General features: G+C 55.3%; 1 protein-coding gene across 2 annotated transcripts; it reads left to right on the forward strand.

Moving 5' to 3' along the window:
* Positions 1 to 529: 529 nt before the first annotated feature.
* C9H3orf18 (chromosome 9 C3orf18 homolog) lies at positions 530 to 9,069 on the forward strand. 2 transcript variants are annotated; one of them, XM_025987257.2, is made up of 5 exons: positions 530 to 834; positions 2,351 to 2,739; positions 5,599 to 5,624; positions 6,165 to 6,312; positions 7,534 to 9,069. In XM_025987257.2, exons 2-5 carry the CDS (start codon positions 2,506 to 2,508, stop codon positions 7,612 to 7,614), a joined length of 489 nt encoding a protein of 162 aa, XP_025843042.1. In that variant the 5' UTR covers positions 530 to 834; positions 2,351 to 2,505; the 3' UTR covers positions 7,615 to 9,069. The 2 variants fall into 2 exon arrangements, with proteins under 2 accessions (XP_025843042.1, XP_025843046.1); XM_025987261.2 differs by having other exon boundaries at positions 548 to 727.
* The last annotated feature ends 12,508 nt before the right edge of the window (positions 9,070 to 21,577 follow it).

Genomic DNA, 21,577 nt, shown 5'->3' on the forward strand with positions numbered 1-21,577 from the left:
TAATAATAATAATAATAATACCAAAGGCTCCCAACTTTTCTGGACTAAGCTGCCCTATTTTTAGCCCGAAGTGGGTGTCGTTTACCAAGAGCCCTCTCAGTAGAGCCCCCGGGAGGGGAGGGGAAGCTTCTCGGTCAAGGTAACAAAGCAACAGAGGGGGGAGCCAGAGGTCAATACAGATCCGAGGACTCCCAGGACAGTGCTCTCCCCGAGCCTCCAGCATCCGCCCGCGTCCTGGGAGCACGAAGCCATCGGCGGAGGTGGAGCTCCGCGCGAGTTCTGGGGCAGGAAGGGCTTGGCCACCCCCACGGACCCCCACCCGACCTCGGCGTAGCCCACGGGTGGTGACGGGTGGTCTCCAAGACCCGAGACCTGGTGTCCGGCTCCTACTGGGGGCGGAGCCAGCTCCAGCGACGGGCGAGAGGGCCAGTGCCCGGCAGGCTGTGGGCCTGGCAGCCAATCGGGAGCCGGGGGCGCGGAGCCGGCGGGGAGGCGAGGCGCCGGAGCGCGGGGGACCCGCGGGGCTCCCGGCCTCGGCCCCGCCCCCGCGGTGGGTCCAGGCCCTGCCTGCCCGCGCCCCGCCGGCTGAGCCGGCGCTCGCGGCTGCCGGCCGTGCGCTGCAGCGGGCCCAACCCGCGGCGCGGAGCTCACCGGGAGCCCCGGCCTCCCGCCGATCGCCGGCACCCCTAGCCTTTCCGGCTGAGCTCGGCGCCCCAGAGAGGATTAAGTAAGTGCTGAAGCCGCAGCTTCTGTGCAGGAATGGAGGAATCACCGAGTCGCAGAGGCGGGGATGGGGATTGGAGCAGGGAGGACTGAGGAACCTGGCGGACAACGGTATGCGGGTTCTCGAAGGTCGCGGTGCCAACCCATTTCACCCGTTTCCTTCTCTTGCCCTTTGGACCCCCAGGCAGTCCCAGACAGTGAAGAGCAGGGCCTTTTCTCTGCTGTGGACCCAGGAATAAACAGCCCAGAGCAAGAGTTAAGGGTCAGGCCCAAGGTCACGGTTTGGGGTCAGAGGCAGAGCCAAGAAAGAACCTGGGACTGCTGTCGCGTTCAGCCTAGCCAGAGAGAGAGGGCAGAGAAGGATGAACCCCCACATCTCCCTGCCCACCTTGCCCCTTCCTGAGGAGCAATCATTAGTGTGTACGTGCCTCACACACACCCATGCACCTGCACAGGGAGGCACCCCACAAACACCCATGAGCTAGTGCAGGGATGCATGTGTACAGCCAGGAGCAGTGTATACCCCCTCTCCCTAGGCCCCGCCCTTCTGCACCTTGGCTGGGATCCTGTCCCACCTTGCCTTACCGGGAGGCCTTCTGGCCTGGGAAGATGTAAGCCACACCCTGGTCTGGGCCCATCGCTCACCTCTCACCGTCTGTTCCCAATGGAGGAGGGAGAGGGAGGAGAAGCACCTCAGAGTGGGAGCCCCATCCCTGCATGTGAATATATGCTCCCTGCTCCCCTTGTCTCCCTTGTCCCTGGCAGCCCCTAGCTCCCCATGGAGGTCCAGTGACCCTAAGAGCCTGCAGGGAAGCCCTGCCAGAGGACCTGACTTTAGCTGTCTCACCTTCCTGCCTTCTGGTCTCTCCATGCTTACCATCCACCCCCCTCACCCCTGTTCCACAAACACAGCTTGGATTACACAGTGGGCTAGGTGGGGAGCTCCTGTGGCTCCTCTTCCCAAGCTCCAAGAAGCAGTTGGGGGGGGGGGCGGGGATGTCTATATACTGGGTACTTACTGTGGGCAGGGGTTACGCTGAGCTAAGTCTTTGCTAGGGACCAGTTCATTCTGACATTTCAATGACCTTATGACCTGTGAGGCTGTGAGGGAGGTGGGGTATTGTTTGTTTGTTTGTTGTTAATGTCTACGTAAGACCCAGGAGATCTGAGACCCAAGAGGTGGAGTGACAAGCCTAGGGTCATCTGACTCTTGGGCAAATGTTTCCCTCCTGGAAAGGAAAAAGCTGCAGTATTTTTTTTTCCTCCAAGAAGGAGGTAAAGGATATGGGCGGGCAGGGAGTGAGGAGGTGGGAAATGTGGGGAGTAGAGGGGTGGAGAAGTGGGTATTTTGCAAGGGAGAGACTTTCTTTCAAATCTCCCGACTACTTCTCATATCTTCTAAGTATGATCACTATGGTTATCATACCCTCAAAGAAGGGGCAGGGCTTCATTTTCACCTTCCTAAATCCACAAGGGAGCTATACTTAAATAAAGCATATGTCCTGATGTCCCCTGAACCTGCCTTTGCCCTCAAACTTTTATTACCCCAGTATCTCCAGAACTTGGGGGTACTTGATGTCACCACTTGAGTCCTGTCCTAAGCCTCATGTTTTTCATTCTTTTCCAGCACCCAGGGGGCCAGGGAGCTCCTTTTCTCCCAGGAGGTGGCAACCTGCAAGTATAGGAAGGGGCCACGGGCTGGGACACCGCTGATGTCAGAAGGGAGTTGGCAGGTTGACTGACCACAGGCAGTCGCTCAGCCAGGGCTCTGTCAGTATCAGCATGAACTCCAGGATCCCCCCTGCCCGGGGCTGGTTCAGCAGCCGCCCACCCACGTCTGAGCCTGACCTGGAGCCTGCCACAGAGGGGCCAGCCCCCGAGACCACCACCCTCAGCACAGAAGCTACCAGCTTTAATGACACCAGAATCCCTGATGTGGCTGGTGGCACAGCTGGCGTGGGCACAATGCTTCTGTCCTTTGGGATCATCACCGTCATTGGACTGGCTGTGGCCGTGGTAAGAGCTGGGAGGCTGGGGCTGACCCAGGTGGCTGCCAGTTGGAGGAGCATGGCTGGTGTTTTGATTTTAGATACTCTAATCAAAAGACAATCGTCGGTGAATGATAGCACAGGCTTCCCCTTCTCCAGGGATTTGTCCACTGGGGATCCAGAGACCAGAGGGGCTACCTCCAATTGGAAGAACGAGAGAGGGTTCTGAGGATACATGGCAACTTGAGCTGGGCCATGAGGGCCATGTAGGAGTTGAGGAGGAGGGTGTTCTGGGTGAGGGTCCTGATGGGCAAAAGTTTGGAGGCAGGCAGGAGGTTCTGTGAGCAGCAAGCAGGACAGTGAGGCAAGGGGGGGAAGGGGTGTGATAGGAGTAGAGGCCGGAAGGCGATGGGAATAGGTCATGGGCCCTGGAGTGTGCCTGGGCATGGCAGGCTGCTGGCGGCGTTCATTCACTTGGCAGGGATTTCCTAGGCTGCCCTCGACTGAGCCTTCAGCTCCCTAGGGACTAGGGAGACCAAGTCCTGCCCAGTGGTTCTTCTGGAAAATAGGAGACAGATAAAACCAAGGCTGCCAAGGGAAGCCCAGAGGGACTGGGTTGGGGAATTGAGCAGGAGGGCTTTCCAGGCTGGGCCGTAAGGGACAAACTAAAGAAGCAATGTTAGAGCTGAACCAACCCAAAGTGGAGGCCTGGCCCCAGGACCACAGGAAGGAGCAGAACTGGGCAGACCTCAGGATGGAGGGGAGCTGGGGTGAGGACTTGATGATGGATATAATCTTTCCAGATCTGGTGCTTGTCCTTGCAGATATGGGTGCTCCCCCTAATCTGCCACATGGATGCTCAGAATGTCGCTGAGGGCCTGCTGGGGATTGTGCTGGCTGAGACCAGGAAGGGGAGGATGTGCGCCTGAGGTCCCCCAGTGGGCTGACAATGGTTGCATCCTGTCCACTGCTCCTCCAGGGCTCTGATGGCTGGCCTCAGGCTCAGGACCATGTTGCTCTGGCAAATAGGGCTGCGGATGGTCCATCCGTAACCTGGCTGGAGCTGCTGTTAAACCAGGGTTGCCATATGGGCCCTGTCAGCTCCGGATTGCTGCCAGGGGACAACTGCTGGCCAGTGAGCAGGGCCAGGATGCCACACGCAGAGCGAGTGGCCTCCTGGGGCGAGAGTGAGGCAGAGCGCCAGTGTTTCCCCACAGCCCCCGTGTGGCCATTAAGCAAACCGAAACAACCTTACTTCGGGGGGGAAAAGTGGGGTCTGGAATCTGCCCTTGTAACTGTAGGCAAAAGATTGTGTCTGGGAACTTGGGAGGACTCCCTTATGCTTTGTTCTGGAGGAATTTTCAGAGCACCAGAGTAGAGGGCCTTCTTGCCCAAACCAGATGTGGGAAGATTATGGGACCAAAGCAGTGGAGGGCAGGAAACAGCTCCTGGGCTTTAGCGGACAGGTCCAAAGATGCTCCCGAGTGCTTCTGCCTCTCACCTCATGCCAGTCCCCAAGTAGGGCCATGCTGGAGACAAGGAGGAGCAAATGACTGCCAGGCTGTGTGCCTCACGCACACAGAGCAATATTGGTGAGCTTCTCAGAGAAGATAGGACCGTAGCTGGATGGTGAGGGGTGGGGAAAATTTGGAAAGGAAGGTATGTGGGAGTATGTCAGCAGTTGGGGCAGAGGGAGCAGCAGGGGCAAGGCTGGAGATTGGATAAATCTCTGGCCTCTTGTGAAGATCCCTCTGGAGAACAGGGCCTTGGGGCAGGGAGGAGAATTTGGGGCTGGGCCAGAGTGGAGGGAGAACAGGGAGTCTGGGTGCTGGGCTAGTGCCACTGGTTCAGAGCAGGCAGGGGCTAGGCCTGAGACCTGGAGCTCCTACAGTGTCCTACCCACAGGAGAGCATCCCCTGGAGGGAATGGGGAGCAAGGGACACTTCAGTTTCTTTTCGGGACTTTGGGGTTTCCCAGGAAACAAGCAACAGGAGGAACTCTGGGCCAGGCTAGAAACCAAACCAGATTAAAGCTGTGAATGAGGCACAAAGGGTATGAGAGCCATAGAGGGTTTGAGACAGAGTCTAGGGACATGGCTGTCCCCCAGGCAGAAGTGGTTGTGCTCCTGGTGGTCAGAAACTACCAGTTTAGGGAACAGCCTGATGGTGGGGGAGGTCCCTGGAGTCCCTGCCCCAGTGGTCAGCCCTTTCTCCCCTCTCTGTTATATACAGGGATGTCCTGCTCCAGCCTGGAGCTCTTGGGTCTTGTATGTTTTTTCAGGCTGCCTAGCTTAGGTCTACAATGGGGGTTAGGGTCCAGGGGCCTTCTTACCTTCCTCCAGCATCTGGGTTCTGGCATTTAGTCTGGGCTGCTGGACATCAGCCTCCCATGGAAACCCCGGAAGCCCAGCCCTGAGTCTTGCCTCAAGCACTGCCCCGCAGAGTCTGGCCACTACTGGTCCCCTGTTCTTTTTTCCCATATTGGCTCTGGCCCTTAAGGGAGTTGAGAGGAGGGGATGTACTAAAATCTTCCCCTCCCTTTTCAGCTGGGAAAAGTCCCAGGCAGGTGCTGAGTGGCTGGAGCTGGGGTGTGTATTGGCAGAGAGAGGGCCCTCCTGCTTCCGGGCCAGGCCTGACTGTGTGTTCTTCCCAGGCTGGGCTCCCCTAGCACAGGCCTGCTCCCCCTTGGAAGCCCAGACACTGTCAGCATCTGATAAACATCAAAAAGAGGCACGAATGCAGGACGTGTGTGTCCCTGGGAGGGAATCCCTGAGGACATGGGGACCCACTGCTCTCCTATTCATCAGCCTCAGGCTGTCCCTTCTCCCAAGGATCTGCTGGTTAATCAGGGACGTCTTAGCCATTTGACGCTGTTCCTTCTTTTGCAGGTTTTGTACATCAGAAAGAAGAAGAGGTAACTCCCCAGTTGCCATCCAAAACTCCATCCTGTTGGCAATGTGGAGCTGGACTCCAGGGGACGGGGGTGGGAAAAGAGAAGCCCACCAGCATCGGGGCCCTGCTCCCTTGTTAGGGAGCCAGGTCCTCTTCTGCCCGCTGATGGCTGGGATGACTACTTTCCCTCAGGGAGTGCTGAGCCACCCTTGCCCCACTGCCCCGAGCTACAGGTCACTGACTCCCTTCCCCTGCCTGGACCCCGCAGGCTGCAGATCACACAAGGCCCTGGCCTAGGCGGTCCCTGTAGACCCACAGATGATGCCTCTCTGGGCTTTGGTCCCATCTGGTCTCAAGAGGGGGTAGCTATCCATCTGAGGGGGGAGGGGGTACTGCAAATACAAGAACATCTTTCCTTTAATCCCAAGGGAAATCTGAGCTTCCTTCCCATCCTCTCTGCCAAAACATAGTTGTGTGCTATGGCTCAGGGGGACAGTGGGCAGGCCTGGTAAGAGGAGGAAGGGCCTGCCATGCCCCCAGCAGCCTCTGCCCCCACCCCCAGGCTGGAGAAGCTCCGCCACCAGCTCATGCCCATGTACAACTTCGACCCTACGGAGGAACAAGATGAACTGGAACAGGAGCTGCTGGAGCACGGGCGGGATGCTGCTTCCATGCAGGCTGCTGCCTCTGTGCAGGCCATGCAGGGCAAGGTGGGCACCGACCGGGCTCCCCTACCCAGCCTGCAGCCTGCTCATGACCCTTCCACTGCCACCCTCCCTCCTTTCTCCTGCAGCTTTCCAGCACCTGCCATGTGGTCAGGTGGTGCCTATTAGTTATATAAGGTTTGTCAGGTTTGTTTAGCAACTGGTAGAATTTCTCCAAGGCCACCTACAAACTGACTGCACAAGGCCAGGGAGCCCTGGGATCCAGCCCGGCTCTTCCCTGGCTAGCCTAATGATCTTGGCAGCTCCCTTGGTCTCTCCGAGCCTCTGCTTTCTCATCTGTGACTGAAAATCCTAATTCTTGCCCTGTGTCCCCATGTCTTGGCAAGGAAAGCAGGAGAGGACTGATGGGAGAGATTGTGGAGAGCTAAGAGCCTTTGGCGCCCTGAGGGCCCATGTTTCCTGAATGGATGGGGTCAGATTCTGGAGCAATGGCCCCTCTGAGTAGACTAGTGGGTGCTAGTAACTGACAGACCTTGGGCAGGTGGTGACCCCAGCCAAACTTGCCTCCTAAGTCCAAAGGGTTGGATACCCATGTGGTCACGTGGCCAGCCCACCCACCCACCAGTCCCCCAAGCCCCCAAGGGCCAGAGCACCATGAGGAGGCCTGGTCTTTCCCTGACCCATGAAACCCCTTTGCATTTCTCCTTGCCTTGACCTCACAGGTTGCTGGGGGCATCTGGCCTTGCCAGAGGTAGAATTAGGAGACTGGACTCAGGAAGAGTCCAGATTGGGAGTCCGGAGAACCCCTGGTTTTGCCACCTGTACTGTGGCAACTGATCAGGACATATTCCCCACTTGGGATATTCAGGAAATCAGGCTGAAAACCTTGGTCCACCCCACCCGTGGGACTACTGACAATTTGACCATTGTTTCCTGTGTGCCTTCCTCTGTCCAGTCCTTGTGCCATAGCTAGGGGATGCGGAGGCGAGCCCCCTTCTGCTGGGAGAGAGTAGTGCATAGGTAATTAATACAGCCTCTAGGCCCACCGGGAAGGGCTCGCAGGCAAGCTGGTGATGGCTGTGGGGGGAGGAGTCCTCAGAGCCAGATGGTATTTCCAGGCTGACTTGCAAGGAGGGCATTCCAAGCAGAAGGCATAGCTGGTGCCAAGCACAAACAGGCAAACCAGGAAGCAAGGATGGAAGTGACTGGGCCAGAGAGTACATGGCTTTGGCCAAGGTCCCTAATGCCCTTGACATCTCTCCACAGACCAGTCTCCCCTCTCAGGGCCCACTGCAGAGGCCCAGCCGGCTGGTGTTCACTGACGTAGCCAACGCCATCCGTGCATGATTGGCCCGAGCACAGACCTGGACCTCTGGTGAAGACATCTGTCATGGTGCCCCTTGAGCTGCCCACTCCGTGATTGTTCAGACCCACTCTCAGGACCCACACTGCTGAGGCCCAGCTGTTCCAAGGACCCACCTGCTGACTCTCTAGGCTCTAAGAGAGGGCCTGGCCAGGCTGCACATCTGGCTACTAAGGTCTCCTGATTAGGAAGAGCCACTACTGGCTTCCTTGTGTCCTGCCCACACCCCTCACATCGGGGTCTGCTCCTCTAATGTGGAGGAAGTGGAGGGAGAGATGGGATGGGAGGGGGAATGGTAGGTGAGTGGGGAGGGGTTCTCCTTTGTCAGGGAGAGACCTGTCTTTGGAATCTGGGGCCTCCTCTGGAGCAAGGAGGGGCAATCAACCGGGTCTTGGGGACAGGGTTTGGTAGCACCCCGGCAGAAGCCCAGGGATGGAACTAGAACTGCCTGGTGGGCAAGGATGCCAGGAAGAGGGCTGCTCCTACCCAAGGCCCAATTGTATCTTGGAGGGTCCCCAAGGCCTTCCAGTGCTTGCCGCCTCCCCCCTGGCAGCCAGCCATTGGCTTCGTAAGGGGAAAGAAGGCAGGGGAATAGGTGTAGAGGGCCCCAGGCATGTGCTTGTGTGCAGGCATGTGCCTGTCCCAGCACAGGGTAGGAGGGACATGCTCTACATGGGCTCCACCCTCCAAGTCCACCCTACCCCATGATGTGTGGGGGAGCACCAGGATAGGCCGCTTACTCTGCCTCAGTGGTCAGGGACTGAAAGGAGAGGGAAGCCAAGGTGAAGGCCCTGCTGCCCACCACATCACTTCACTGGGCTCTACAAGCCAGGTAACCTGCTTCTGAAAACAGTTCCCCATCCTGGTGTATACTGGGAATCTAGGGTTGTGGGAGAGACTACCGGTTAGAGGGCAGTGGTCCCAGGCTGTGGGCTATCTGGGGACATTCTGAAAGCCTGAAACGGGGTGGGGGTAGCCCTATGAGAAACAGACCTATTTTTGGATAGCACAGCCCACCTACCTGTCATCCACCCAACCCACATCCCTCAGGAATTCTACCAGTCTGGGGCATCTGGGCAAGGCATGGGACCAAGCCGGACCCCAAGAGCTGAGTGACTTTCTACTCTGGGCGAGGATGCCCAGAAGCATGCTTTGTGCCCAGCCTCTCCACCATTGCTGCCCTCCGCTGCTTGGAAGGGGACGCGGGGGCGGCAGCACAGCTCTTCTGTCGGGCATATAGCACGCGTCAGGAGGGGAGGGCCAGGGAGACCAGTGTGTGGAAGATTTGGGATGTATTCCCTCCTCTGGAGGTTATAAATACATTAGCACTTGAACCAACTGGAGGGCTGTGGGTAATTTAGGATATGCACAGACGCTGTAATGGAACTCAGCACCTCCATGTGAGAGCATTAAAGATGTAATTAAGATGTTTACACAAAGAGAGTGTGAGCCTGTGACACTTGGGGTGTGAAACCCCAGGAGGGACAGGATGAGTTAGGGGCCGTGGGGGGCCTGGGAATAGTCACTTGGATCCCAGCTATGAGCTGGCAGCCCAGCTGGTTTTCCTTGATCTGTCTGATGAAATGCCTCTGGCCCTGAGTTCAGGCTGCTCTGGGACCTTGTGCCTCAGCTGTGGAAAGGAGTCACAATGCCTGCCATCCCCTTGGGTGGCAAGGCCAAGTGGGCAGAACCTTGTGGGGCCCTGAGGAAGGAGGGGGCTTGGGCTCCAAGGTGCAGGGGTAGGTGTGATGTCTCAGGATCCATAGGAGCTGGGTCTGAAACAAAAGGAAACAAAAGAATGTGGTCTTTCCAGAGCACAAGGGTTCAGGGAATGGGTAGGGCTGGGAATCATTAAGGTTATCTGCATGGAAACCACCTACAGGGTTCAGAAGGGTTTGGGGAGAATGACACTAGGGTGACCAACTGTCCTGGTTCTCTCAGGATGGCCCAATTTACAGCATTGAAAATCCCACAAACCAAGACTCTATGTGACACCCAGATCCTCCCCTAAAGAGCTGAACCTTTGGGCCAGAATAGGAAACAAAGATGGGGTGAGCACCCCAGTTCTGTGGTGGAGGACTGGGTGGAAGGGTTGAGGGGCAGGGTCTTGGGTAACGGGGAGGCCCCAGGACCCCATGGGCCATCCACATTGGAGTCAGACAGCTGGCCTTGACAATGATGACTGTGGTCTTACAGAGGGGATCTCCTTCCCCCAGCAGTTAACAGAAGGATTCCTAAGGGCCATAGGGTGAGAGAAGTGGGGGTGGGCTCTGTGCCCCCATCCTGCTGGGTAACCCCTCAATCCAAGAATGTGGGAGCTATAAAAGACCCAATGTCTGAGGGACCCTGAAAAAACCGGGCCTACAGAGTAAGGCTAGCACGTAGGATCTAGGGCCGAGGTGGGGACTCCAGGTGGACCCCTGGCCTGCCTCAGCCCCCTTTCCCACAGATGGGCCTAACTAAGTGGTGGACAGGGCAGCTTTTCATGGGTGATGGGGCCACTGCCTCATCCCTGTCCCCTCAAACACCTCCTCTTTCTTCTCCCCACCTTCTGTTTGCTGGCTCTCTCTCCGAGTCCTGGAGGAGAACCGAACTCCCCACAAGTTCCCAGGTCTTCCACAGGGCATGGGGTCAATAAATATTGGGGTGAAAGGATCCAGTTGGCATGTCTTGGTGACCATGGGCCTGGCAGGCTGACTAGAACTCCCCTCACTGCCCTCGCCAGGCAGAGTAGGACAATCAGCTGCCTGCCTTCATTGCTCCCGAAATTGTCTGCTAAAGGAACCCCTTGGGAAACGCCCCTGCAGGACACACATACATTGACCGGCGAAACCCCTATTCATGAGTAGCAACCAGGGCTTCAGGGCAGAAGCTAGAGCAGCTTGCAGTGGGTGCCATCAGGGCGGACGCGAGTGGGCGCCTTCCGAGGAAGCCGTCTTGTTTAACGGAGTGAAGTGTCAACACAATACAGTGAATACAATAATCCCGTTGCCTCGCTGCAGGCAGATGCCGGGACACCTACAGAATGTAAAGGAAAGTTTTTGTGGACGCGAGCCCCAAAACTCCAGTAGAGCCATCTGACCAACTACTATGGATTCCTTCCAGAAATGTTGCTGAGCCCAGTGCTGTGGTCCTGTCAGTGAACCAGCTCCATTGGTTGGTGCCTGCATCTCCATTTGAGATGGGAGGAAGCAGATGTCAAATAGGAAGAAAGGATGAATGTGTGCATGTGTGATGTGTATATGTACACAACTACTTGTCTACATGTTTACATCTATATGTAAAAGAAGACAGGAGTACCTGGGGGGGGGGGGCAGCCAGAGGTCAAGGGCAGATCATCCCACCCTATCCTGTCCAGTAGCACCCCTCACCAGTCCTCAGTATGGAGGGTGTTGACTGAGGATACCCGAGGGACCCCCAGGAGCTGCTGGTCTGGCATCCCCATCCTGCCTGACGTCTGTGGGCTGAGGACAGGGGCCAACTGCAGACAGGATTATCTATGGCTGCACAGAGGCCACTCTTGAAAGGCCAGCCATGCTGAGAAATGAACAAGAAGGATGTGAGCAGAAGGTGCAGAGAAAGGAGGAGGGAAAGGGGAGGGTGTAAAGACCCTCAGGTGAGGCTGAGAGGGATGAGGCTGGGATGCCATCCCACCTGCACCTGGGTCTGCCCTCAGCACTTCTCTAACTCCCACCTCAAAGCCCCTCGGCAGTGATCCTCACCCCCATTCGTCATCCTGGTTGCTTGGATTCTGCAAGTGGAAGCTCAGGGCAGGTGTCTGTTCTCCCCAGGGAGGATCATCTGCACATGCCTGCGGGAGTCTGCTGAGGAAGGTCAGTAAGCATGCCTGGGGAGGAACATGAAGGTCTTAAGAATCCCTGAGGTCTAGAGAATTGCTCAGCCCAGGAGGGTGTCTGTGTGAGGAGCCGAGGGGTTGGTGGGACTGAGATCCATCTGGGAAGGGGGGTTCCTTTTTCCAGTCCCCGGTCGGAGGAATGCCATCTGGCTTGGAGACCAGCCATCTGGGACAGGATTTCCCCTCAGCTTTGGAGGGTCCCTTTCTTTCTCAGGGTTCAGCTTGAAAGGTAACTCTCTGGGTGCCTGGATGAATCCGTGAATGTATAGGCCTCCTGGGATTCCTGTGTGGGCCGGGGAGGGAGGAAGTCCCCAAGTATCTCGCTAGGGACCAACATGCATCATGTCTGATGCCCACAATGGCTTGGGAAGGTGGCCTGTCTCACTCCCGCTTCATGAGTGAGGACTTTGCAACTGAGCAGCGAGGGGAAAGCAGCCCAGGGCTCTGGGTACAGCCGGTGAAGGGCACATCGGGGCTTGGTACAGCCTGGGCACAGCAACTCATGTAGCCCAGGCAGGTCTCAACGTGGAGCCTTTCAGTACTAACAACACTGCCTACAGCCACTAGGGTGGCCCAAGGTGCCCAGAGCCCCTGCCCTCCTGGTCCGTAGCCTGGCGGGAGGCTGGGCATGTCCCAGACCTCTTACACACAGGCATCTCAGAGGAGACGGTCATAGATTCAGCCCAGCTTTCTTAGGCAAAGGCTAGGACTGGATCCCTTCTGAGACTTTGTAGCAGTCTGGATCCCAGCCACCACCACCAGCACCCCTACCCCACTTCTCCTCAGGCCCCATCCTTGAATCTCAAGCCTGCACTCAGCCTCTCCCCCACTTGGTGTGGAGAGCAGCCCTCACGCTGCAAGCCCCACGTCAGGGGTTCACCTGGCAGGGCCAGGATGATGGTGAGGTGAATGGGGGCCCCGGATTCCAAATCTAAGAGCCACTCACTCAGGGGCTGAAAAGGCACATGGACCAGCCTGAATGTGAGCACCTCCTTAAATTTGTGCCCCAGATGCCTCACTCGGCTCGTCCTAGTCCTGGTGCCACTGCCTGGTCAGGGTCCAGCAGGCAGATGCTCATCCCTACCCACCCCACCCCCCTCCCATGCCAGCAGGCTGGAGGCCCCAGGAATCTGGGCAGGGAAAGTGAGGGCCCCTGCCCTGCTGGAGCTCACAGACATGCTCTTCACCGGGAGGAGGCTGAGAACACCAGATTATGGGAGATTTAAGGGGCTTAGCAGCAATTCAATAACAGGTCAATAAGGTGAAGCCTTGGGCGAGGGAGGAGGCCAGGACTCCTGCTATAAGTCCCTGTGGGCAGATCAGACCCAGAGTCTATGTGTGTGAACCTCCTGGGACACTCATGGGCAGAATCAGAACCCATATAACCCCCTAGCAGCCCCAGAGCAGGGGCATCATTTGTGCCCTCATATCACAGATAGGGAAACTGAGTTTGCTCAGCATGAGGCAGGTTCCAAAGGGAACTTTGACCCCAGATGGCCAGCCCCAGAACTTACACCCAACACTCCCGAAGAAGGAAAGGAGGTTCTCTGAAGACAGAGAAGCCACCTCCTCTTGCCCCTCATTCATTCTATTCAAAAGCCTCCCAACTCCCATACTAGGGCCTCTGCTGGGCTCTGGAGCTGAGAGGCATCCAGGAGGGGCTGGCCATGGGAAACTCCCACCTGGTATGCAAGCCAGAGCAGTGACAGGGAGAGCAACAACAAACCCTCCTCAGGAAGTGACAAAGATGCAGTCAGGTGACAGGAGAATTCGAAAGAGGCCATCACTTCTGGCTGGAGCCAAGGCAAGGCTTTCACCGACCTGGATCTTGCACCGGGTTTGGACACAGGTGGTGGGGGATGTTTCAGGCTAGGCAAGGTGTAAGGAACCATGGGCTTCCTCACATCCAGGGCGTGAGGGATGGGGATCTCCCCAGGTGACCCCACACTCATGGAGGGCTCGCGCTGTGCCGGCTGGGACACTGGTGCTGGTAGGAGAGTGGATCCATCAGAACCTGCTCTGCAAAAACCAGGACAGTGGTATTGCTGATTAATGGCTCCCCCAGACAGACCATACCCATCTCCACTCCCTCCAGAAGGCCTCAGGGGGCCTGGCCCCACCTCCAAGCCGTGACCTTCCCAGGCCTGATTTTCCTGCTGGAGACAAGGGCACTCAATTCGGAGCCCTTTCCCAATATGACCACCAGGTGGCAGTACAGGCCCAGATTTGGGGGCGGGGGGTGTTGGCACGGGGAGGTGGGCGCTGGGAGGTGGAGGGTGATGTGCTCTGAGTGAAATTTGGCCTTGAGACTTTTTTTCAGGACTCTGAATGGCTGGTGCACTGAAACTGCTTGCTTCCTGCCAGGAACAGGTCTGGACTGGGGACAGTCAAGGAAACTGTTCTTGACTGTGGCCTGAGCCTCCAGAAAGGAGCCCTGTGCATGGTAGGTGCTCAGGGTTATTTAATGAATGGAGGATTGATAGGTGGTTCTTGCCTCATGAGGAATTAAATGAGTTAATATATAAAAAGCACATGGAGAGTCTTCAATAAATGTATGTAGTTATTTGTACTTTTATTATGAAAGATGGTTCTTCCCAGAGCACAGGCCCTAGAGGCCCTACCCATCTTGGGCTTAGGGGTCTGGACTATGGGCCCCACCCCAGGATCTGGTCAGCTTTGCCCAGGAGGGGATAAGAACTGAACGCCAAAGGCCTCACCATTCAATGCAGCAGTCCTGTGGATATTTGGGGACAGCAGGGATCTGTGCCCAGCACTGAGGTTGGCAGGGGGTTTGGGCTCCCTCACTTCCACCAGAAGTGTTCCATAGAAGGATAGAGAGCCAGATTCTCTGTCCTGGCGCGCTGGCCCGCTGGCAGGGTCAGGTGGCTGGAGCTCGGGCAGGGGTGAAGCTGGGGAACTTGACCTTTGGTGGCCATGACCCAGGCATACAGATCAGCAAATCACCCCCTCCTGGAACTTTCTCACTACCACCTGTGCCTCTCCTGACCTCCACTGTAAATGCCAGTCCTGCACCTCAAATCCCAGCTCCTTACTGTGCCCACCAGGGCATCAGGCAGAAAGATGATAACTGTCTCTCCCTTCCCCCAACCATGGAGGCTTTTCTCCCCCCTGAACTCTCATGAGATCGGTCAGCTATTCCACCTGAACCCGAGTTTCAGCAAGGTTGAGTGACTTGTCTTAGGTCGCACAGGGTTTGAACGCAGCTCTGTGGCCATCCTCTGAACGGATCTGGTTTATTCCTACATTCCTTGTGGCAGTTTCTGGTCTGGTCCTGGGCTGAGGCCAGTTCCTGGGTACACACCGAGAGGCCCTTTCCATTCAGCTGTGGTATCCTCATGAGTGAACACGCGAGATGGGGCGTTTGCTGCCTGCAGCAGCCAAGCTGTGTGTCTGGGGAGGGCAGGAGCTGCACCATCTCCTTCCCATACATCATCTCCAACAAGGCAGAGATAGCAGGAAACAAGCGGCTCCTGCAATGTGATTACCGGCGGTCAAGTGCAGCAGGCAGAATGACTCCAAGGACGAAGTGGTGGTACAACTGGCCCTGGATCCTCTTCCAGCTGCCAAGAGGAGGTATGGCTCATGGCAAGTCAGCTCTGCCTTCCACCATGGGCACTGGTGCCAGGGGTCCCAGAGACCCCTGCCCAGGGACTCCGGGACAACTGGACTCACTTGAATGCAATGCCCCCTACTGCATGAACGAGCTGGTCTGGATCCCAGCTCAACCACTATGCAGCTCCAGACAAGTCTCTGAAGCTCTTGCCTCAGTTTCCTCATCTGTAAAGTGGGGCTGGTCCTCCCTTCTTCATAAAATGAAGAATTCATATTTGTGGAGGGCCCTGAACAGTGCCTGACACATAGGAAACACTAGGTAAATAAACAGCACACTGAAGATCTAAATGGTGGCCTGGAGAGTAGAGGACCTTCGCAAGAGAGGGAGGAGGCACATATAGGCTCAGGCTTCCAGCAGCCCTGGCGTCCACAGGGGCTGCAGGTCCACCTGGTCCAAGTCACACCTCCTGAGGTCTTGCCCTCTAAACCCTGAGTCGCCCAAGTTCTACAGCTGCCTCTGCCCACGGTGCATATGGCCCCACTCAGCCCTCCTTGTCCAAACCTGACCTGACTTGGGGCCTTCTGGGAACGCAGCTCAGACTCTGGGATGTGGCCTGGGAGGGACAAGTGGTAGCAGCTAGGGAAGGCAAGAAGGACAGGGCAGAGCCAGATAGCCCTCTGACTTGGCTCGGAGCCACCTCCTTGAGTATTTTTCCTCTGGGACAGATAGGATTCCCTCCGGTTCCTGACAGTTTCTGAAAACCAGAGGATGACAGAGGCTGCTTGGCCACTCCCCAGTCACTCCTAATGCAAGAGCCACAGATGTGCTCAGAGCCAGGAGGCCTGGGGTCCACAAGCTGCAGGGGAGGGGCTGGCCCCTTGTCCCATCACTTCCTCTGTCTAACTGGGGAATGCCAATTGCTTTCCCAGTCCCCAGGCCAGAAACTGGGGCCTTCTCCCATTGTGCAGCCCTCAAGACCAAGTACCTCCCTCCCCCTACCAAGTTTTTTTTTTAAGATTTTATTTATTTATTCATGAGAGACACAGAGACAGAGGTAGTGACATAGGCAGAGGGAGAAGCAGGCTCCCTGTGGGGAGCCCGATGCAGGACTTGATCCTGGAACCCCAGGATCATGACCTGAGCCAAAGGCAGACGCTCATCCACTGAGCCACCCAGTTGCCCCCAACCAAGTCTTACGAGTATACCCACACAGAGCACCGGGTCATCTTCCCTGGGCCTCCCAGCCACCCCAACTGGGCTCCCAGCCATCCCTATTGCCACATCACCCCCATGGCCCTTCCATCCACTCACGGGCCAGCAAGGCTTCCACTGAACTCTGGAGCTCTCTAGTCTGGTTCCCAAGGCCATCAACCTGCTGCCTTCTCTGCCCAAGCCATGTGCTCAGATCATTGCCAGCCCCCTGCCCTCTAGCCCCATGTCTGGGCTGGGGTCATGCCCTGCGCTGCCCCTGGCTGGCTCTTGCCCCTAGTGGGCCGTATCCACCCTCCCTGCCCTCCTCCCAGCTCTCTGGCAATTACCCGAGTGATTAATTTGGTAATTAATTTGGTAATTAATCATGCTCTGGCTGCTCAAGATGCTTCTCTTCTGCTGGCCTGGCCTAGAATATAGATCTGCTGGGCTTTACTTTCCTGGGAAGGGGGGCTGAGCCCTGAAGACAGGAGGGTTGGCATCCACTCTGTGTCCATTGCCTGCCAGGCACACAGGGGCTGCTTGTAAAGGTGGCCATGATGAGAATTAGCTGAGAGAGAGAAATTCTCTGCCTCTGGGGAGGCCCTGGGGGTGCCCTAGGATGCTCTTTAGCACTGCTTCTCAGCCTGATTCTTTCCTGTCACGGGAGCACACTACCCCAGTGGCAGCCCCCCCTTTTGGCTTCTAGGGGAGCTGAGCAAGTGATACAGAGATTCTGTGAGCTGAGCACTGGTGGAGAGCCATAGTCCTGGTTCTCCCGGTCGTGAGCTCCCAGTTTCTTGAAGCCTCCAGACAGACCAACTCCCCCATCTGGCTGGAGGAATAAGATGGCCTCCTGACAGAGACACTGTTTCAGGTGGGCTTTAATCAGCAGTAGTATTTGGTGGCCCAGGAGAAACTGAGTTCTGTGCTTGGTGGGGTTTGGGCCAAGTCCAACCAAGGTGGCCCTGACCTTGCCATGGGCTCCAGTGGGGCTAGTCACCAGATGTGTGGCCCTGCAGGTAGCGCTACCAGATGCACCACCAGGATAGGGTCCCTATGGAGCCAGCCCTGTGGCATTGATTGAAATGGCCTCCTGCCAATTAGGATTTTTTAAAGAAATGTATAATGATTCCTAATTGGCACCCTCATTAGGTGCCAATTAAACACTTAAGCATTTCTTACAAGTTTAACACATTAATAAGGCAACTCATTACATGTTAACGAGATTTATTTCTCATATTTATTATATTGTTTCACCACTGCTGACAGCAGAGTTATTTTTAAAAACGTGACTTCTGGTTGCACACAGCCCTCTTCCTACCCTGTCTTGACAGACAGCCTGTCCTACTAGGGCTCTCCCCTGAGTCTTGGTCTCCAGTCCCCTGGGTCCTCCCTGGACTCTTTTGATCCAGCCTCCCGTAGGTGAGTCCAGTAGGGCACCTTCTTTCCAAAGTCTGGGAGAACCAGAGCTGGGCCCCACAACAGAACTCCGACTCGGAAGGTTTTTCAGAGGCCAAGAACCTTGCAGAACTACTGTCCATTTGGCCAAACTCTGCATTCCAGGAGCACTGGTGGGGCTCAGGAAAGAGCACCCCTGCTTTCAGCCTCCTGGCAGAGCCCAGCCTAGCAGCAGGCACTACAGTGAGGGCTGACACTATGAGGGCAGGAGCACAGCAGCCAGGAGAGGACAAGTTTGGCCTGGGAGGCTGTCCCCTCAGATAGGAGCACATCGCAGGCAGAGGGAGCTATGGTTAAGACCAGGAGCCTGGGGGATCCCTGGGTGGCGCAGTGGTTTAGCGCCTGCCTTTGGCCCAGGGCGCGATCCTGGAGACCCGGGATCGAATCCCACATTGGGCTCCCGGTGCATGGAGTCTTCTTCTCCCTCTGCCTGTGTCTCTGCCTCTCTCTCTCTCTCTCTCTCTCTGTGACTATCATAAATAAATATAAAAAAATTAAAAAAAAAAAAGACCAGGAGCCTGGGAGAGATTTGGAGGTACAGAAGACAGGGAGACGGCCGGAACAGACCCTCAAAAGCCATGGTGGGGCCTCATGATCAGAGGTGGGGATTGACTTCTACTCAGAGAGGGATGGGAAGCCACGGAGTGTGAACAGGGAGGAATGTGACCTGATTTCCATTTAGAAAACTCAAAAGGAGGATGGACTGGGAGGGACCAAAGGAATAAGCACCAGAGAGAAGGCGGAGTCAGATAGAGGACACCCAAGGCTCAATTTCCTGGGACAGGGTAAGGAAGACAGGGGCTGAGAGGTCTGGAGGGCACCTCAGTGTTCCAGAACACTTACCCTTCTTTATAAAAACCTTGAGATTAACATCCTGTGCATACACTGCACCTTGTTCTTACCTCCCTACATGGAGCGCCGCCCCACCCTCATCTGTTCTAATAGTTGTGTAGTCTGTACAAGGAGGATGCTCCATAGTCATTCAGCCAGGCTCCTGGGCGGGGTGTTTCCAACCGATTACTCTTAGAAACACCACACAGTGAACATCCTGGGGTATAATTTCACATGCATATGAATGTATCTGTAGGATAAATTCCTAGAAGTGGGCAGTGCTAGGTCAAAGGACCTGTGCATTTTTAATTTTGATAGATATTGCCAAGTTGCTTTCATGGAGGTCCTACAATTTCCACTCTAGGAAGCAGCTAGGAGTTGCTTTCATGGGGGAGAGCATGCCTCCCCCATGTTCTCCAGAAATGAAATGCGAAATGTGGAATGTGCAATGCTGAATGCGAAATGCTCGAAATGCTCAGTGACCTTTCACAGCTTTGCCTATTTAATTTGCATTTCTCTCAGAGGAATGAGGTTGAGCCTGGTTTCAGTGGTTGAGTCCTTTGGATTCCCTTTTGTGTGAACTCTATGTTCATCTCCTTTACCCATTTTTCAGTGGGATTGCTGGTCTTTTCCTTTCAGATTATAGGAGCCTTTCTTATGTTATAGAAGTTTGCGACTTTTTCCTTAGTTTATTGTTTGTCTTTAAACTTTTTTTCTTTTTTTTTTTTAAGATTTTATTTATTTATTCATGAGAGACACAGAGACAGAGACATAGATAGAGAAATAAGCAGGCTCCTCACAGGAAGCCCGACGTGGGACCGATCTCCGGACCCAGGACCATGCCCTAAGCTGAAGGCAGCCGCTCAACCCGCTGAGCCATCCAGGCGTCCCTAAACTTTTTTTTCATGTGGAAATGTTTGATGTTTATGTAGTCAAATGTATCTGGTTTGTTTCTGTTTCTTCTTGTGACTTTTCTGGGTTTTATTGCTGCTGTTGTTATACTTAGAAAAAGTCCTATCAAATTAAAACTCTGCAAAAATTTCTTTCTTTTCTTGTGGAAATGTGTTCTTCATTTTTGGTTCCTCTAGCTTTGATCCAACTAGAATTGGTGTTTGTTTTAAGGTGTGAGGTAGGGATCCAAGTTAATTTTCCCCTCAAATTATTGCCTAGTGATTTTAGCATCATCTTTTCTTAGAGGTTATTCTCTTTCTATTATTAAAGATTTTATTTATTTACTCATGAGAGACACACAGAGAGAGGCAGAGAGAGAGAGTCCTGCTCAATGTAGGACTCAATCCCAGGACCCTGGGATCAGGCCCTGAGCTGAAGGCAAATGCTCAACCACTGAGCCACCCAGGTGTCCCTCTTGGAAGGCATTCTTGATGAGTCACTGAGACTTGGGAAATATGCCACAGGAGGAATAGCATGTCCTGTGGCTTGGTGTCCTACTAGTGGGTGGTCAGGGGCAAACAGCGTCAGGAGATCAGCACCAGTAGGACAGGGTGGCAAAGTGGATATAGCCCTTGGAGGTTAAGAAAAGGGAAAGAGAAGCCCACATTAAGGGCTGCATTTGATTTTTTGCTTGGACTCCAGAAATGGTCATTTTAGGTACTCAATTTTAACTTTGCCTGTCACACCAAAGTTCCTTCAGTCAATTTTGTGACCTTGGTATAACCTTGATGCAGGCAGAGTGGTGGGGAATTAAAAGATAGCAGGAAGGGAAATCTGTTCCTGAGAACCATTTGAGGGGTCAGTTGGCCAAGGCCTAGCCTCCCCAGTTCTGGTGTAGGGAGAACTATTATGATGTGTGAGGCAGGGCTCAGCTGGGCTGCACCCGCCTCCCCAGTCCCCCTTCTCTCTGCTCCTCTTTTTCTCTGCTCCCTCCAGGCTCCTATTCCTTCCCCTTTTCTCTGCCACCAAGACCCATTAGCTGTGATCTCGGATGTCATTCTGGCCCCTGGTCCTCCCTTAATACAGTGGAGGTCAGATGGGCAATCTCTAATGCCAGACCTGCTTTGAAGGCATTGTGGGAAGTTCTGATGTGTGTCTGATGGCACCTGGAGTTGCTCTGGGCCAAGGCAAGTGAGGGCCCGGGTTCTGTGCGAGGAAGCTAGCGGGGGTGGTGGTGGAGGAGTGAATATAGTACACACACACCCCCACCTCCTCTGGGCCTCTGCCCCCAACCCTAAGGATGTCCCTCCCTCCACCTCCTTCTGGAAATTGGAATAGCAGATTTGTTACCTCTTTCAGCCACTTGGTGGCAGCAGTGGAAGCCTTAGTGTGCCTTGTTCTGTCCTTTCTCAGTGGAGCTGTAGACTTGACCTCCAAGGAGACCCTGAGGTTATCTGCTGGTCCTGGACCTCCAAGAAGCTTAGGCAAGAAGGGGCCACATCTCCTCTAAGGCACAGGATCTCCTTCCATCTCAGAGGGATGAGGGGCCGTGGCCCTCACTCCTCTCTCAGCACCACTTCTGTAGAGGCTCCTGGGGCAGTAGCTGGGTAGGAGGAACAGAGACTGGGGGCTGCTCCTGAGTTGGGTCTCAGGAGCCTGGCTACCCTGACCATGCCCACTGCCTCCCAGTCGGTAACCAGAGAGGATCCTTCCTGGCGTCTGAGGATCCTTCCTGGCATCTGAGGACCCTGGAAAGATGAAGGAGGAGGAAGAGGGTGAGAGGGAAGCCAGAACTGTTGGACAAGATCCCACTGCCCCCTGCTTGGTCCCCCATCCCAAATTCAGCACTAGGGTGGCACTGAAGGCTCTAACATTACCTATCCGTGGGCTGAGACTGAACTTGGCCCACCCCTCCCAACCGCAGCATATCTTCCTTCTCTCCACAGAGAGATGAGGGACGGTGTCCTAGAGGGTTTATGAATTCTCCCAGCATCTCATCCCCCACTGCCTTGTCTCCCTCACCAAGCCCTGCATCACTCAGGCTGCACCAGCCTCCTTGTCATCCGCTCCAGCTCCAGACGCCTCTCGTTTATCTCCATCATGTTGGATGAGGAGGTGCCCAGACTTGGTGCCAATCTCCACATGT

Source organism: Vulpes vulpes, chromosome 9 (genome assembly GCF_048418805.1).
Source record: "Vulpes vulpes isolate BD-2025 chromosome 9, VulVul3, whole genome shotgun sequence".
NCBI lineage: Eukaryota > Metazoa > Chordata > Mammalia > Carnivora > Canidae > Vulpes > Vulpes vulpes.

What these genes read in the sequence shown, in the direction of transcription:
- C9H3orf18 (XM_025987257.2), top strand. Translation starts at nt 2,506, where the DNA reads ATGAACTCCAGGATCCCCCCTGCCCGGGGCTGGTTCAGCAGCCGCCCA. An exon ending in TTGGACTGGCTGTGGCCGTG is followed by an intron (nt 2,740 to 5,598) that starts GTAAGAGCTGGG and finishes CTTCTTTTGCAG; the next exon opens with GTTTTGTACATCAGAAAGAA. An exon ending in TGCAGGCCATGCAGGGCAAG is followed by an intron (nt 6,313 to 7,533) that starts GTGGGCACCGAC and finishes ATCTCTCCACAG; the next exon opens with ACCAGTCTCCCCTCTCAGGG.